At 45.3% G+C, this 16,794-nt stretch overlaps 1 protein-coding gene across 7 annotated transcripts in view; it reads right to left on the bottom strand.

The window, feature by feature from the left end:
• Positions 1-10,375: 10,375 nt before the first annotated feature.
• Positions 10,376-16,794, bottom strand: part of R3HDM1 (R3H domain containing 1) — a 266,722-nt gene continuing 260,303 nt past the window's right edge. For 6 of the 7 annotated variants that reach the window (XM_068245922.1, XM_068245921.1, XM_068245924.1 and 3 more), the window contains 2 exons: positions 15,032-15,116; positions 10,376-11,418 (listed from right to left, as the gene is read on the bottom strand). In XM_068245922.1, coding sequence (XP_068102023.1) covers positions 11,048-11,418; positions 15,032-15,116 — 456 coding nt within the window. In that variant the 3' untranslated portion in view covers positions 10,376-11,047. The remainder of the gene's footprint in view (positions 11,419-15,031; positions 15,117-16,794) is intronic. The other variant, XM_068245928.1, reaches the window with a different exon arrangement.

Consider the following 16,794-nt stretch of genomic DNA (forward strand, 5'->3'; position numbering starts at 1 on the left):
TGTAATCAGTTGATGTAATAGACCTGAGAAATGCTTTGGTAGTCCATTGATTTCCTCCTCCTTCATGCTTGCGTTGCGCTGTTCTCACAAAGGTTTAGAAATATCTGATGATCTCATACACACCTTGTGGAAAGGTTGATTGTTGTCAGAGAAAAATACACTGGGACAACTTTGACAGATTAAGAGACAAACGTCTTCCATTGCTATATTTTTTTTTGCAAAAATTATCTGCTGATCAGTAGTTGATTGTTCGTTTCAAAATACTTTTTATCTCGCATATGAATGCAGCTTAAAGAGAGCCTGAGAGGCATGTCGTCTGCTTAATGACATGGCTCTGTCGTTCCCTCCCCCCCCCCCATGATGAGTAGCTGCCTACCACACAGGCGCCACGGAAATAGCTGAGCCCAATCAGGTCCACTCTTCTGCGCAGACACAAGCCTGCGTCCGTACAGTAAAGGGGATATGATCAGACTTGGCTATTTCCGCTGGAGCCTGAGCGGCAGCTGTGCTTGTGCGAGGCACACACTGTTTGGGGTAACCCAGCGCTGGAGGCCTAATTCACCAGCACGATCCACTGACAAGCCCTGGTTGGCTGACTTTCTGGGGGGGCCAGCACTGGATTGGAAGTGCTAAGGAGAATGAGGTAAGCCTCATTAGTATCCAGAGGCTTCCCCCTCCCGAAGTTAAGTACCCTATGGGGAAACTTTTTTTCACTACAGGTACTCTTCAAGTTTTATATGCATCTGGAGTATAGGAGACAGCTAGTGTCCATGAGAACAAATCCAACAAGCTGGTGTGGGATATGTTCAGAAGGTCTGTGTGTGTCAAAGGTGGGGGTCTAACTTATGTTTTTTTTAAAACCTGCAGGGTGCAATATCACAGTATATACTATTCTGCTTTTTCTGTATGGGCCAATTCTGCTTTTTTCATTTGTTTTGGGGGCTTTAACCGTATCATTTGGATGATTCTTTTTTTTTTTTTTTGTACAAGTTCTGGTTAATTATTGTTGGTTCCATTTAGCATGTGACTTTGCTCACTAGGAAACCAGGCACAGCTGGGCCAATTAGTTGGGGTGTCTAATGCTATGTACACACTTGCGATAACAATCGTTTGCAAGGAACGATAGTTACCAGATGAACAATATTGGAACGTTTGGAATGCAACGATGGGATGCAGCGATCATCATACACATTTTAACGATCGTTCTCGCGGAAAAGAATGATCAGAGGGAAATGTTGTGTACATATTTATATAAAATTAACCCCCCCCCCCCCCACTAAAATGTAGTTACAATAGATACAAATATGATAGTTAACTTGAAAACAAAGTTTATTTGAAATTTGTAATGTAACAATCTTTACGAGTCGCGCTACACAGGAAGTACGGAAGCTGGGCAGATCCAACGCAGGTGCATTGGCCCTTGTAACGATCGTTCTCGGCAGATAACTGTACACACTATAGTTTTGTAACGATTGTCGCTCAATACGATCCGTCCTGTTGGATTTTCTCATCGTGCCGATATTGTTCGTTCGTCGTCGTACTTAACGATCGTTTGGTAAAGTTCTTTACCCGATTGTTGGCAGACTGATCGTTAAACTGCTGTTTCAAACGATCATAGTCGCAAGTGTGTACGTACCATAATGCGTTTGATATTTGAAGACCACTTCATCAGAAGCCGATACTGCACATTTTTCTTGCCAGCTGCTTCTCCATTTAAAAGTCAAGCCACATCTCCCTGTCATAGGACAGATGTTACAAAAATGTACATACGTTTGCATAAACTTAGAAGTATTTGCGTACCATTGATCATCCCTATTCAGGGTCAGACTGGAACATTAAGGGCCCACCAGAAAAGTTTCAGCCTGCCCCCCCCCCCCCCCCCCCGTTTTGGGCTCACATACGCATGTACTCTAGAAATTTTGCACTTTATAAATACATCATTTGGTAGGACATTAGATTATGGTAGGTAATAGATTGTAAGCACTTCCCGGTACAGTCCATAACAGGGAGACCGACACATGCGGCATAGCGGTGTTATTCACAGAGAGTGGGTCTGACCAGATAAACTTTAGATCAAATAGTCAAATGCCACTAAATAAAAATATTTAGTCACTCACCTCTAGATAAAATAATTAAGTAGCCAGGTGCCTCACAACAAAATAAATAGCAATGTGCGCCAAAATAAAATAATTTAGTAGCCAAATGGGCCCCGTATACATAAATTAAGTAGCCATGTTCCCCAGAAAACAGAATTAAGTAGCCATGTGCCCATATATATATATATCAGTATTAGGTAGCCAATGCTGGCTGGGGAGGGCTGGGTGCTACAGCCTGCAATGCTGGGTGGCCATAAAGTATGCAGGGCCTGAGGCAAGTGTCATATGAAGGGCCTAGAGCCTGAGTATAGTTGCCCCCAGTATAGGTAGCAGGCTATAAGTGTCCATAGTATAGGTAGTTCGATATAGGTGCTCCCAGTATAGGTAGCAAGTCATAGGTGTCCCCAGTATAGGTAGCCAGCTATAGATGCCATCAGTATAGGTGTCCCCCGCAGTTTAGGAAGTCAGGTCTATAGGTGTCCCCAGTTTAGGTAGCTAGATCTATAGGTGTCCCCAGTATAGGTAGCCAGCTCTGGTGTCCCTAGCTTGGAAGGGGGGGGCAGTAGGCACAGAGCGGCGGTGAGAGGGGAAGCCTCCCCCCGCTCCCTCACTTGGGGGCCCCCCCTTCCACGCCTTCCCCTCCAGAATGTAGTGCAGCCAGGCACGACTTACCGAGCGCCAGAGCTCTGCCACTAGTCTGGTGTTTTGCACTGTCCTATTTTCCAAGCTCCCGATGTTCCAGTCCATAACTGTCCATATTGTATAGTTAAAAAAAAAAGTCAGCTCTCATTTGGGTCACATTGGATTATTGTGGGGATTGCTATGCTGAAGAAATCTGATAGTTATGTATTTAAGTTATAAGTGCCCTATGCCACATTTTATTTTTTTTACTAATAATTCCAGACTATCCTGGAGTCATTAACCTCCCTGGCAGGGGCCCAGAGCTGTAGGGGCCCCCAACTACTAACCTTCCTTGCACTTGTTATAGGTGTGAAGATCATGATGGCCACACTCGTGTTATGACCCTTGTGAGATGGGCCCCCAGGCCGTGAAGGGGAGGGCAACTGAAAGGGTGTGAACACTGGGGGCCACAATGAATTGTAGTTACCTGGCATTCAATTGTTGTTGGATTTCTGTGCAAAAAGAGGTTTTATGAATTTTTTTACTGTAACAAAAAGTGTCAAGCAAGGGTCTAGTATATATTGTGAGTAAAAGTTTCAAACAAAATAATGTAAGAAAAAAAATTTAATTTTCCCTTTCGACCGGGCCCCAATTTCCCCTCTCTTCAGCTTTTTGGCAGAAAATATGCAGTTTTTTGATGCATTTCTAAAATTCACATTCTTGTGCAAATTTTTGCATGCAGGTTTCCACAGCATGCAACAAATTGCATACAAACACGAATGCAATGCATTTCTAATGCAAAAACCGCATGTGGAAAATAAGGAACCTTGCCTTAGAACTGCTGGCCAAGCCTGACTGGTCCATACCGGTTTCAGCTATTTTTCCCTGGAAGAGTCAGGCTCATCCATACCGCCATGTAGTTTATAAACAATATTCTGTGGAAGCAATCACACAAGCATTACAGGACAACTAAAGAGAGGGGGAGATGGAGGCTGGCATATTTATTTCCTTTTAAGCAATACCAGTTGCCTGCCTTGAATACTTTTAGCCATAGACCCTGAAAAGCATATGCAGATCATAGGAATTTTATGCATTCAACCTGGCAATCGTGGCTACACTAACCAGAGGGATCATAAGATTGCCAGTCCCTCAGCTTCATTGCACTGCCTCTTAAATTTGCTGTGTATTTTCCGATCTATGCATGGTGCTAACATTGCCAGCCTCCTCCATGAGGACAGAAATCAGAAACGACAAAACATAGTAAGAACATACAGGGGTAAGCATTTGTTGCTTCAAATAAATGTGACCTTATTCACATCTGAAAGTGTACCAGAGACTAACATACATACAATATTTATAGATACCTGGGGCTTCCTCCAGCCCCAACCGCATGGATCGCTCCCACGCTGCCGTTCTCAGCCTGCTCTATCACCAGTATCGGGTCCCGTAACTTCGGCCAGTCTGAGAAAGTGCAGTGCGTTCCCTCCGTCCCTCTCCGGTGGACAATACTACTGTCACTAGTTACTTCCTGCACCAGATAATGTCTGTGTTATATAATACTGTGCCCCAACCCCTCTGTCCCTGAAGAGTGGCATAAAGCACTATGCTATTAGATGGCATCTCCCCTTGGTGCTCTTCATGGCCTTGGGCCCATCTCACGAGGCTCATAAAACAAGTGTGACCATCATGATCTTCACACCCATAACGTGTGTAGCCACAAAAACACCTGATCTGAAGTATAGTCCCCTGTATCAGAGGAAGGGAAGGTTAGGTGTTGGTGAACCCCCCTCAGCTCTGGGCCCCCCTGCGATCGTAGGAGCTTCTTCCCTCTAACTATGCCCCTGGATGCAAGAGTACCATATTTTTTTGGGTGTATAAGACAACCCCCCAGCTTTTCCAGTTAAAATACAGAGTTTGGGATATACTCGCCGTATAAGACTAACGCACACCAAATAAAAATTAAAAAAACATCATATACTGGTGCTATGTATGAACAAATACTGGTGCTGTACTGTATGTGGTACCCAGTATATAATACAGGCGATTGCCTGGTTGGATTGGTCAGCTCTCCCCGTCTCCCTGTTTATCAGAGCGGTATGGAAGAATGTGCCCATAAAACACACCTCTTTCATCCTTCTGGCCCCGCCCTTGTATCCTATTTACCTCCTTCTCTGCCTCTCAGATCTCGCACATGTGCGCCTGCGCCGCTTCACTACAGTCCTCAGCAGCGAGATCTGAGGGCGGTAACAGGATAGGGCGGGCCAGACGGGAGAAAGAGGCATGTTTTATGGGCACAGCGTGATCTCTTTCTTCCATACCCTGGGCGGTACAGACTCCCCCCCCCCCCCAGCCGATTGTCCAGCACCCAGTAATTAAACATCAGCATGTCGCATATATATATATATCATATCAGCATTGCGTTAACATCAGGATGTCCCGTATGTGCATCGCGTATCACCCGGCAACAATGACACCTGGCGTATGACAACCCCCAACTTTTCAGAAGATTTTCAAGGGTTAAACAGTCTTATACGCCAGAATATACATTAAATCTGGACAAAGATCTTATCGGCAAATTTAATGATTGTAACATGCATGGGGAACTTGCTTTTAACCTTAGAAGTCAGCCCACTGACTTTAATTCATGAAACGGTCTTGTTGAAAATTCTGGAAACCGCTCAAAGTTACAGGAAATTTTTGTGAGACTGCCAAAAAGTACATGTGATCAAATATCTTACTTTCTAGAGAAGTGTCTTCTGGTTCAGTAAATCCGAGATCAGACTGGCCTTAATGATCATCTTTATGTTTTACAAGGAAAAAGGGTGACGTTTGCAAGTCAAAGAACCAGGGGTGCAACTACAATTCATAGCCACCCCCCCCAGCAAAACTTTGATAGGGCCCCCTAGTGTTGACATCCTTTCCGCTGGGTGCCCTCCGTGGCCTAGGGGACCACCTTGCAAGGGTGACCAAACAAATGTGGCCTTTACACCCATAACAAGTGCAGCCACAAAAACACCTGATCCGGAGGATGGTCCCCTGTATCGGAGGAAGGAAAGGATAGAAGTAGAGGGCCCCAACAGCTCTGGGCCCCTTGCTCCCCTGTAGTTATGCCCCTGGTATCCTTAGCTATGTGCCTGGAAGATGTGTTTTTAAAATACTGTATTAATCAATCCTCAAATTCAACCCTGAGGCCACTCCTCCCTGATGGGGACAATCCTACGGCTTGTGTTCTTTTCCCTCCTAGCCCGCAATCAGCATGCTTGCCTCGGGTGCTGCTCTCCTGCCTTACTGTCTGCATCCAACTCTCACTAGCACAATGTCATCATACTTTGTTAGGCTAGAAACCCACTAGGAGAGCTTTTCTGAGCGCTTTGTGGTATGAAAAGCTCTAGCTAATGTAATGCTATGGGTGTGATCCCACTTGAGTGATGTGATTTTATAAAAATCCCCCATAGCATTGCATTACCAAGAGCTTTTTCAAATCACTCACGCTTACAAAGCGCTCCCAGTGGGTTTCTGGCCTTAACCTCCTTGGCGGTAATCCCGAGCTGAGCTCGGGGTATGCCGCCGGAGGTCGCCGCTCAGGCCCTGCTGGTCCTATTTCGGTTCTGAAAAAAGCAGCACACGCAGCTGGCACTTTGCCAGCCGCGTGTGCTGCCGGGTCCCCCCAGCCGCCCGAGCCCAGCGCAGCCGGAACAAACAGTTCTGGCCGGCGCTAGGGGCTGGATCGGGCGGCTCTGACGTCAGGACGTCGACTGACGTCCATGACGTCACTCCGCTCGTCGCCATGGCGACGAGGAAAGCGAAACAAGATAGGCCGCTCATTGCGGCCTATCTTGTTACTTTCGATTGCCGGAGGCGATCGAAAGTACACATCAGGAGCGCCCTCTAGTGGGCTTTCATGCAGCCAACTTTCAGTTGGCTGCATGAAATATTTTTTTTTTAATTAAAAAAAAAACACATTGCAGCCTCCCTGGCAAAATAAATAAACCGCCAGGGAGGTTAAGGCTGCTTGGACTCAGTCAAGGTTATCTTACCAACTCAGCTAGCATGTATAACGGTAGAAATTGTAGACGTAAAATGTACTGTTAATCTTTTTAGTTTAGTTGTGTATTCGTATATGTAGCCATATATGTAAGATAGACAACTGTTGAAGTGTAAAACAAAGCCTCTACTGTTTCAACTGTCTCAACCTCGCATCACTTCCGTATTGCATAGTAATACCAAGCATTTAGAAGTGAGCTGCAAGGACACCTAGTGGCCAAATAGTAAAATTACATCTGGAAATAATTTCCAGATGACATTTTTTTACTTTTAAAATTAGCCACTTATCTCCCACAATCCCCGATGGGTACACACTTTTTTTTGGTAAGAAAAAAATAAAACATATACAATAAAAAAAATGCAAAAATAGTTTACCTTAGGGATTGAACTTTTTTTAATATGTATGAAGTAAAGTATATTACTGTTATTTTTTTTAAATTATGGGTTTGTAATAAGTGATGGATGCAAAACTGAAAAAAATGCACCTTTATTTCCAAATAAAATATTGGCGCCATACATTATGATAGGGACATAATTTAAATGGTGTAATAACACCACAAATGAGAAAATAAAATACATGGGTTTTAATTATGATAGCATGTATTATTTTAAAACTATAATGGCCAAAAACTGAGAAATGATTTTTTTTCAATTTTTTCTTAATCTTCTTGTTAAAATGGATTTATAATAAAATATCTCTTAGCAAAATGTACCACCCTAAGAAAGCCTAAATGGTGGCAGAAAAAACAAGATATCGATCATTTCATTGTGATAAGTAGTGATAAAGTTATTGGCGAATGAATGAAAGGTGAAAGTTGCTTGGATGCATAAGGTGAAACGACACTGAATGCTGAAGAGGTTAAACAATGCACATTGCAGGTTAAACAATGCACATTGCCTGGCAGGGCTGCTGATCTTCTGCCTCTGATACTTATAGCCATAGACCCTGAATAAGCACAGGTCAGAAGGAAAACAGAGAAATGTACCCTGTATGTATTTAGAGAGTTTAGCCTGTCTAATCCCCCCTCATCTGTGACTAATCACAACTGTAATTTGATCTATCAGCTGTGCCAGCTGGCTGCTTCAGCAGAGCAGCTACTTTGTAAACACAGGATGTTAACCCTATGCCTGCTTCCATTAAAGCAGGATGTAGACACTCTGCAGATTAACTACAGGATTTTTTTTTATCAAGCGTAACAAAGAAATTTGTTTTTCTTTAAAGGTAATTATGCTGTAGCTGATCTTTTAGAGCAGAGAGGAAGTTCCGAGTTCAGGTTCTTTAGGGCTGGTTCACATGGACATTTTTCTGGCATTAAATGTTGCATTTTAAAAGAGATGCTCTTAGGGATTTACTACCGTCCCATGCAAGTGAATGGGAACGTTTAGTATGAGCTTTTGCCGGCTTTCATGAAAGTCTGTCAGTAAATCCCGGCGTCTCGCCTCCAAAGCAACATGCAGCTTCTAGAAGTTGTTTGCTGTTGCTGGCGTTGCATTTGTAAGCCAACAAAAGCCCAAATCACAGCCCTTTCACTACACCCACTTCATGCAAAAGCCACCAAAAGCAACGCTCTCCTGAAAGCCATAAAATGCCTTCAAAAGACATTAACCTGCTGAGCGGTCTGGACGAGCTCCGCTCGTCCAACACCGCCAGAGGCTGCCGCTCAGGCCCTGCTGGGCCGATTTTAATGAAATAAAAAGCAGCACACGCAGCCGGCACTTTGCCAGCCGCGTGTGCTGCCTGATCACCGCCGCAGCGCGGCGATCCGCCGCGTGCAGCGGCGAAAGAGGGTCCCCCCAGTCGCCCGAGCCCAGCGTAGCCGGAACAAACAGTTCCGGCCAGTGCTAAGGGCTGGATCGGAGGCGGCTGACGTCAGGACGTCGGCTGACGTCACTCCGCTCGTCGCCATGGCGACGAGGTAAGCGAAACACGGAAGGCCGCTTATTGCGGCCTTCCGTGTTACTTCTGGCCGCCGGAGGCGATCGGAAGAACGCCTCCGGAGCGCCCTCTAGTGGGCTTTCATGCAGCCAACTTTCAGTTGGCTGCATGAAATAGTTTTTTTTCTTATTTAAAAAAAACCCTCCCGCAGCCACCCTGGCGATTTAATCAGAACGCCAGGGTGGTTAAAGAGAACCAGAGGTGGGTTTGATAAATCATATTAGGACACAGAGGCATGTTCTGTATACAATGACCAGCCTCTGTGTCCTCCCAGCGTTTCTCCAGACCCCCCCCCCCTCCTCTCCCCCATTAAAAAAGCGCTAGGCTAGCGACACACAGATTGTCGCTAGCCTGTTATTTACCTCTGCCCTGTCATTCACTCGCCGCTCCCCGCCTCCTGTATAGCGCGGCTCCCCGCCTGTGTCCCTTCCCTCCCCGCCTCTGTAAGCCTCCTCCAATCGGAGGCGGGGAGGGAAGGGACACAGGCGGGGAGCCGCGCTATACAGGAGGCGAGGAGCGGCGAGTGAATGACAGGGCAGAGGTAAATAACAGGCAAGCGACAATCTGCGTGTCGCTAGACTGGCGCTTTTTTAATGGGGAACAGCAGAGCTCGGCGGGTGGGGGCTGGAGGATTGCTGGCAGGACATAGAGGGTGGTCATTGTATACAGAATGTGCCTGTGTGTCCTAATAGGATTTATCCAACCCGCCTCCGGTTTAAGGGCCCATTCACACTTGTGCATTTTCAGAGCGATTTCAGCATTGCTGAAAACTGCTAGCGGTTTGAAATACGTGTGTACAATGATAGAATATGGACGTGTTCTCATCTAAGCGATTTGCTGAAACGCAAACCCGTTGCCTGCAGCGTTTTTTGAGCGATTCTGCAGACTATATTGAATTAGAAATCACAAACCGTTAATCGCTGAAAAAACGCTTTCTATACAGTGAAAAACTGCTGGGAAATCACTAGGAAAAAACGCCAGAAAATCGCCCAGCGTTTGCGTTGCGCTGGCATTTATGAAAAAAAAAAAACGGTGTTTAAACGAGCCCATAGGGATGACCTCCCTTTCCCACAATGCTCCTGTGAGGCAGACCTTGAAGCTTGCCAAGGCAAAGTACCCCCTTATAAAAGCTTTGTTACTAATGAAATGTCCCGTTTGTACACACAGTAATAGGAAAGCAATTTTAAGACGCTGAACGCAGATGATAGGTCATCTTTTAATCAGCCTAGATTTTCTGGATCACTCCTCCCCCCCACCCCCCGGGGTTCCTTAGGTTTCACTGGAGTTAACTTAAAGGACACCTGAAGTGAGAGGGATATGGAGGCTGCCATATTTATTTCCTTTTAAGCAATACCAGTTGCCTGGCTGTCCTGCTGATCCTCTGTCTCTAATACTTTTAGCCATAGACCCTGACCAAGCATGCAGCAGATCAGGTGTTTATGACATTGTCAGATCTGACAGGATTAGCTGCATGCTCGTTTCAGGTGCGATTATGACACTACTGCAGCCAAATAGATCAGCAGGGTTTGCCAGGCTACTGGTATTGTTTAAAAAGAAAAAAAATGAATATGGCAGCCTCCATACACTTATCGCTTTAGGTTCTGTTTAATAAATCAGGCTCTCTTAATCGCAAAGAAACCAGGTCGAGGCAAATATCAAACCACAATTAAAAGTGAAATTTTCGTGAGAAACATAATTTATTTACAATGAACTTTCACAAAGCCTCAATGTACAGAATTTTCTGGAGGGCACGTTGAAGAGAACCAGTAGTTTTTAACGGCATCCCTTTTAGGAGTCAGGGAGAGGAAAAGAACAAGAAAAAAAAAAACGAACTAGACTTCTCTTCAAAACAGTAGTAGGTCTATAATTATAATATATATTTCTATGCATTGTATATAGAATTTTCTTTTTTTTTTAATTTAAGTGCATTGAAAATTCTCCCCACCCCGTTCTAGGAAAATGGATGGCAAAGTGCTGGTTTTGAAAAGAAAACAAAAACAAAAAAAGTAGAAAAACAGACTTAATTTAGGTTTTTTTTTTTTTTTAACCTTTTTTTTTCCACCTGGGCATTCAGTATGAACAACATTTTTTTTCAAATTTCCTCTGTACACGAGAACTTTGGGTCCAGTACAGAAATATAAATATAAAACAAACAGACTATAAAAGGGGTAGGGAAGAGGGTTTATCCTGCTGATCAAATTTTACTTCTCCGCCTGTTCTTTAGGGTGGTCTTCGGTAACTAGGCCATGATCTTCAGATTTCAACAGTGTGTCTCTGTACAGACGAGAAACGCTCGCGATTGTTAGAGGGGTCCAACCTGGTGACTCGGCCCCCCACGCCATTGATTTTTCTATTGAGAGCCTGCTTTTTCTAGGATTTGAAGGTCGTAGGGCTTTCTGCTTGTCCTCAGTCTAAACTTGTTCATTAAGTTATTGTGTTTCTTCAGTGCACTCTGCGCAGCCGACACCGTAGGGAAGGTGGCTACGATGGTGTAGGCGGAGGCCAAGTCTGTGGAGGGGTTGGGCTGTTCGGTGGTTGTGTGGCCTTCCCCACTGCCACAGTATTGGGGGTGATGGTGTTGTGGGGGGTGTTGTTGCAAGTGGGGCTCCCGGAGCCACCGGATTTTAGCACCTGCTTTAAAGAGTTCGCCAAAAAGCATCTCCGCGTCTTTGCGGCATATGCCGTCGGGCAGTTCCGTGATCTCTAACACCTTCCCGGCAGCTGCAGAAATGGGAACAGAAGAAAACTTAAAAAAAAACAACAAAAAAGGCTCTAGTTATTTAGACAAAAACAAATTTGAAAGAGAATAGGTCAAAGAACAAAACATATTGAATCACGATATATTCCCATAGTGTCAATTTGAAAGAATGACCAGGAACCTTTAACCCTTTATCAGCCAACTTATTTAGAGGCTTGCAAGTGCCCCAGGCCAATTTATTTTAACACTTTTTTTTTCTTTGTTACAATAATGGAGGACTTCTGCTTTCAGCTTTTATATTTTCTGTTAGAGAGAGATCAAAGCATTCCAAGAATTTACAGCACAAGTTCTGCAGAGCACTTATCTCAAACAAGATAACTATTGAAGCTGCTAATTAATGGGTTACTTCCTGATCTGCAGAAGATGTAAAGCTGTGGTCAATGAATCGGCACTTTGAGGACTCCAGTTTTCATAACTGCAATTTCCTTTGGTGAGAGAAGTCTGAGCGCCAACACAACACAAAGCTGAGAGTGGCAATGGCTCATTTCACGTTTACATTACCACTGCGCCCCCTTCAACTGTGCCTAACACTAACTGTAACTCCTATCCTGTACCCTACAACCACACCCATTCCTAACAATCACCTTACCACTCTCCCTGTTTATTTATGCTTAACACTATCCATACATCTGAGCTCATAGTGCACAACCATGCCTAACCATAACCAGGTATTAAAGGGAACTTTAACTGAGAGGGACATGGATGTTTTCTTTTAACCACCCTGGCGTTCTATTAAGATCGCCAGGGCGGCTGCGGGAGGGTTTTTTTTAAATAAAAAAAAAACTATTTCATGCAGCCAACTGAAAGTTGGCTGCATGAAAGCCCACTAGAGGGCGCTCCGGAGGCGTTCTTCTGATCGTGCAATGAGCGGCCTTCCGTGTTTTGCTTACTTCGTCGCCATGGCGACGAGCGGAGTGACGTCATGGACGTCAGCCGCCTCCGATCCAGCCCTTAGTGCTGGCCGGAACTTTTTGTTCCGGCTACGCTGGGCTCAGGCGGCTGGGGGGACCCTCTTTCACCGCTGCACGCGGCGGATCGTCGCGCTGCGGCGGCGATCAGGCAGCACACGCGGCTGGCAAAGTGCCGGCTGCGTGTGCTGCTTTTTATTTGATGAAAATCGGCCCAGCAGGGCCTGAGCGGCAGCCTCCGGCAGTGATGGACGAGCTGAGCTCGTCCATACCGCCCGGCTGGTTAAAGGACAACTGAAGTGAGAGGTATATGGTGGCTGCAATATGTATTTCCTTTTAAACAATACCAGTTCCCAGGCAGACCTGCTGATCCATTTGACTGCAGTCGTGTCTGATAACACCATAAACAAGCATGCAGCTAATCTAATCAGATCTGACAATGTCAGAAACACCTGATCTGCTGCATGCTTGCTCAGGGTCTATAGCTAAATGTATTAGAGGCAGAGGATCAGCAGGGTAGCCAGGCAACTGGTATTGCTTAAAGGGAACCTAAACTGAGAAGGATATGGTTTTTCTTTTTAAAAAAATACTAGTTGCCTCACTCTCCCGCTGATCCTGTGTCTCTAATATGCTTAGCCACAACCCCTGAACAAGCATGCAGATCAGTTGCTCTGACTGAAGTCAGACTGGATTTGTTGCATGCTTGTTTCAGGTTTGTGATTCAGTCACCACTGCAGTCATAGAGATCAACGGGACTGCCAGGCAACTGGTATTGTTTAAAAGGAAACATCCAAATCCCTCTCAGTTTAGGTTCCCTTTAAAAGAAAATCAATATGGCAGCTTCCATATCCCTTTTGCTTCAGTTTTACATCAGTCAGAGACAAGCAGAGCTTTCTCTCACAGAGAGCAGAGGAAATGTATCTTATGTGCAACATAAACATTTGTAATTGTGTGTGTGAAACCTGACACCAGAATAATTTCATACAACTCTGCTTCAATATTACACTGTTCTTAGCATGTCAGACTGCAGAGATTCACCTCTGCAAATAAGACATTCCAAACATAGCTAAAATCTACACACAGTAAATTACAGCTTTTGCCTCTAAATATTTAACATGAAAAGTAGTAAAATGTTTACTCAGCTACTTAAATATTATTTGTATATTGTCATTTAGAACACTTGGGCATTGACAGCGTCCCTTTAAAGGAATACTGTAGGGGGGTTGGGGGAAAAAAAGTTGAAGTTACCCGGGGCTTTTAATGGTCCCCAGCACACATCCTGTGCCCACGCAGCCACTCGCCAATGCTCCGGCCCCGCCTCCGTTTCACTTCTGGAATTTCAGACTTTAAAGTCAGAAAACCACTGCGCCTGTGTTGCTGTGTCCTCGCTCCTGCTGATGTCACCAGGAGCGTACTGCGCAGACCCAGTATGGTTTGTGCCTGTGCAGTACGCTCCTGGTGACATCATCAAGCCGGGACTCGGCTATTCAGCATCACAGGGCTGCGTGCAGAGCGGCGATCGGAGGCTCGGGCTGCAGGCTGATCGCTGGAACAGGAAAAGGTGAGTCAGGCTGCTTTCTAATCCTTTTTTTTTTTTTTTTTTTACAGATCTGGCCACCGAGGGGAGAGATGAAGGATCACCGCTGTTTGCTACAGCGGTAATCGTTCATCCACGGGGGGGGGGGGGGTTACTAATTGGCTACAAGGGAACATTTTCCCTTTCACCAATTAGTATTGCAGCTGTTAGTGCCGGGAGGTGCGCTCTGAAGCGCACCTGTTCCTGCACAACAGGGCTGCAAGCAGGTCAGTATATCTACGTCGCTGTGGCTTGGAGAGAGCCACAGCTGACGTAGATATACTGTATCAAAGGACAAAGTGGTTAAGGAAGTTATAGTCGGCCAACAGTACTCGCTGCAGCCTTGGATAACATAAAAGACTTTTCCCTGTTAGAGGGAAGCAGCTGCGGTATGCATGCGGTTTGATGAGTGGATTGTAAGTGGGGAAATACGGACTTGCATGCATGGAGCATAAGAGTCAATTCATTTGACCTGTCTGCATGCGCGCGAGCCTGGGCAACGAACAAAAGGGAACGGAGATGGTTCCTGGTTTTTAAATTGGCTGCGTAGCAATGATTTTAGAATTTATCTAAGTAAACAGTGCATATATATATGCCCCTGATCTGCTAGTGGTAAACACATCCGGAACTGGTTAATATCTAGGGCAGAGGTGTCAAACTCAAGTGGGCCGAAACTGTACACAGAGACCAAGTCGTGGCCCAACCTCAATGTCTTCAGGCCACCTTCCTCCTTTGTAAAGTTCCCAGATGGCCCCCCTCCCTCCCCTATGCAGTTCCCTGGTGTTTAGTGCTTTACCCCTCCCTCCCCCATGTGGCTTCCCCTGGTCATCTTGGGCTTCAACTCTGATATAGCTTACCTGGTGGTCTAGAGTGGGCCAAACATAACAAAAAGTGGGGAAACCATTTGAGGGCCAATTTTAATGGCTCCTCAGAGGGCCACATTTGGCCCGTGGGCCGGAGTTTGACTTTTATGATCTAGGGTGTGTTCGGGCCTCAAAAAATGTAGCAGCCCACAGCATGTTTGAATCTCATTGGCTGAGGTGATGCAGATCCGACACTCAGGGATGGTTCTTCACTCTTGCATGAACGTACCTGGCTCACCAGCGGAGAGGTCTGTGGTAGCAGTTTTCTTTGCAGTTTTTTTCCCCCGATTTCCATGTCTGTGTCCAGACTGACCCTAAGAGATGTAGAAGAGATACAAACTGATATAAAGGGAAAGTGCTGTGTGATTGTTCTCATTTTGAATTTAATAGGTCTAGCACTACAAATAGATTTTAAGAAGCAAAATCTGAAATATTACAAATAAAAACACCTGATATTTGCTTGGAGCTCCCCCTGCTGGTTAGACTGACTGGTTTCATAGCTAGAAGACATTCTAGATCAGGATAGTAAAATGTGAAGATTAAACCCCCAACTAAATGCAAAATTGAACAAGGCAAATTTGTTGCAGCAATCAGGATGATAACAGAATATAAACAATCTGCAGCAGCAAAGGGGAGGAAAGAACACAATTCTCCTTAATAAGATGTGCTGGTTTGTGGGTCAATGAGACACAGAACATTAATATTGCTCTTTTCTCCTGGCGGAATCAAAGCGCCAGAGCTGCAGCCACTAGGGCGCGCTCTATAGGCAGTAGGATCTTTAGAGTCTTGCTCAAGGTCTTCTACTGCCTAGGTTCTCAATGTGTGGCACGTGTACCCCAGGGGGTACTTCTGATGGTTCCATGGGGAATACTCGGGCTTGATAAACTTAATCAAGAATAACAAATTTAGAGTTTTATAAAATGATAAATCTTATTAACCACCCTGGCGTTACACTAAAATTGCCAGGGTGGCGTGCGGACAGTTTTTTTTTTTTTTTAATTTTTTCTTCTGAATCATTGTAGCTAACTGAAAGTTATCTGCCCATCTAGTCTGATGGCCGCCGGCTTTTTATAGCACGCAGAAAATCCCGTTGTACATGGGATTTTCTGCCTGGCTTCCCTCGTCGCCATGGTGATGATCGGGATGACGTCATCGACATCATGGCGTCGGGGGGTGTCCGATCCAGCCCCATAGCGCAGCCTGGCCATGATTGGCCAGGATGTGCAAGGGTTCTGGGCAGGGGGAGGCTCCCTTACGCCGCTGCTAGCGGCGAATCGCCGCAGAGCGGCGGCGATCGTACCCCACACGGAGCTAGCAAAGTGCTAGCTGCGTGTATGAAAAAAAAATTATAAAAATCGGCCCACAGGTGCCGGAGATATCCACTGCGGCGGTAATGGACGAGCTGAGCTCGTCATTACCACTAAGGTGGTTAAAACAACACCAAATTGGTGTTTTAGCTAATTAAAAGCAATAGTAAATGCTTGGAAATTGTTTAGAACCAATTATCATGTACTACGATTAAGTATATATTTGTCAAGAGGTACTTGTGATAATGCTTACTATGCTAGGGGGTACTTTGTGAGTACAGGGTTTAAAAAGGGGTACATATCAACATGGGCATCTGCACGTTGGGCAAAATGGGGTGGATTCCCCCCCCCCCCCCAACTGCCCCCCCCCCCCCCCCTTGCCGCTGCCTAGTGACAGCAGGCAGCGCAGCGTCAGACCTCCGATCAGCCGGCGAGGTCTCTGGATGCACAATTATCAGAGAATTTGTATGTTCGTGACCTCAACTACCTTCTCTGTTTGTTTTGTATGGTATTATTTTAGGAGTGTATTTTCTATATTCTACTTTGCACATCACATCCTATTGTTTACTCAATTGATAGTCACTCTTCATCTCAGTTCCACATTGTTATGACTGTAGTGAAGCTCTAACAAGTATGTACTGTTTATCTTCACTTTCAATAAAGAGGTTTGATAGCAAAAGAAACC

Source organism: Hyperolius riggenbachi, chromosome 7 (genome assembly GCF_040937935.1).
Source record: "Hyperolius riggenbachi isolate aHypRig1 chromosome 7, aHypRig1.pri, whole genome shotgun sequence".
NCBI classification, from domain to species: Eukaryota; Metazoa; Chordata; class Amphibia; order Anura; family Hyperoliidae; genus Hyperolius; species Hyperolius riggenbachi.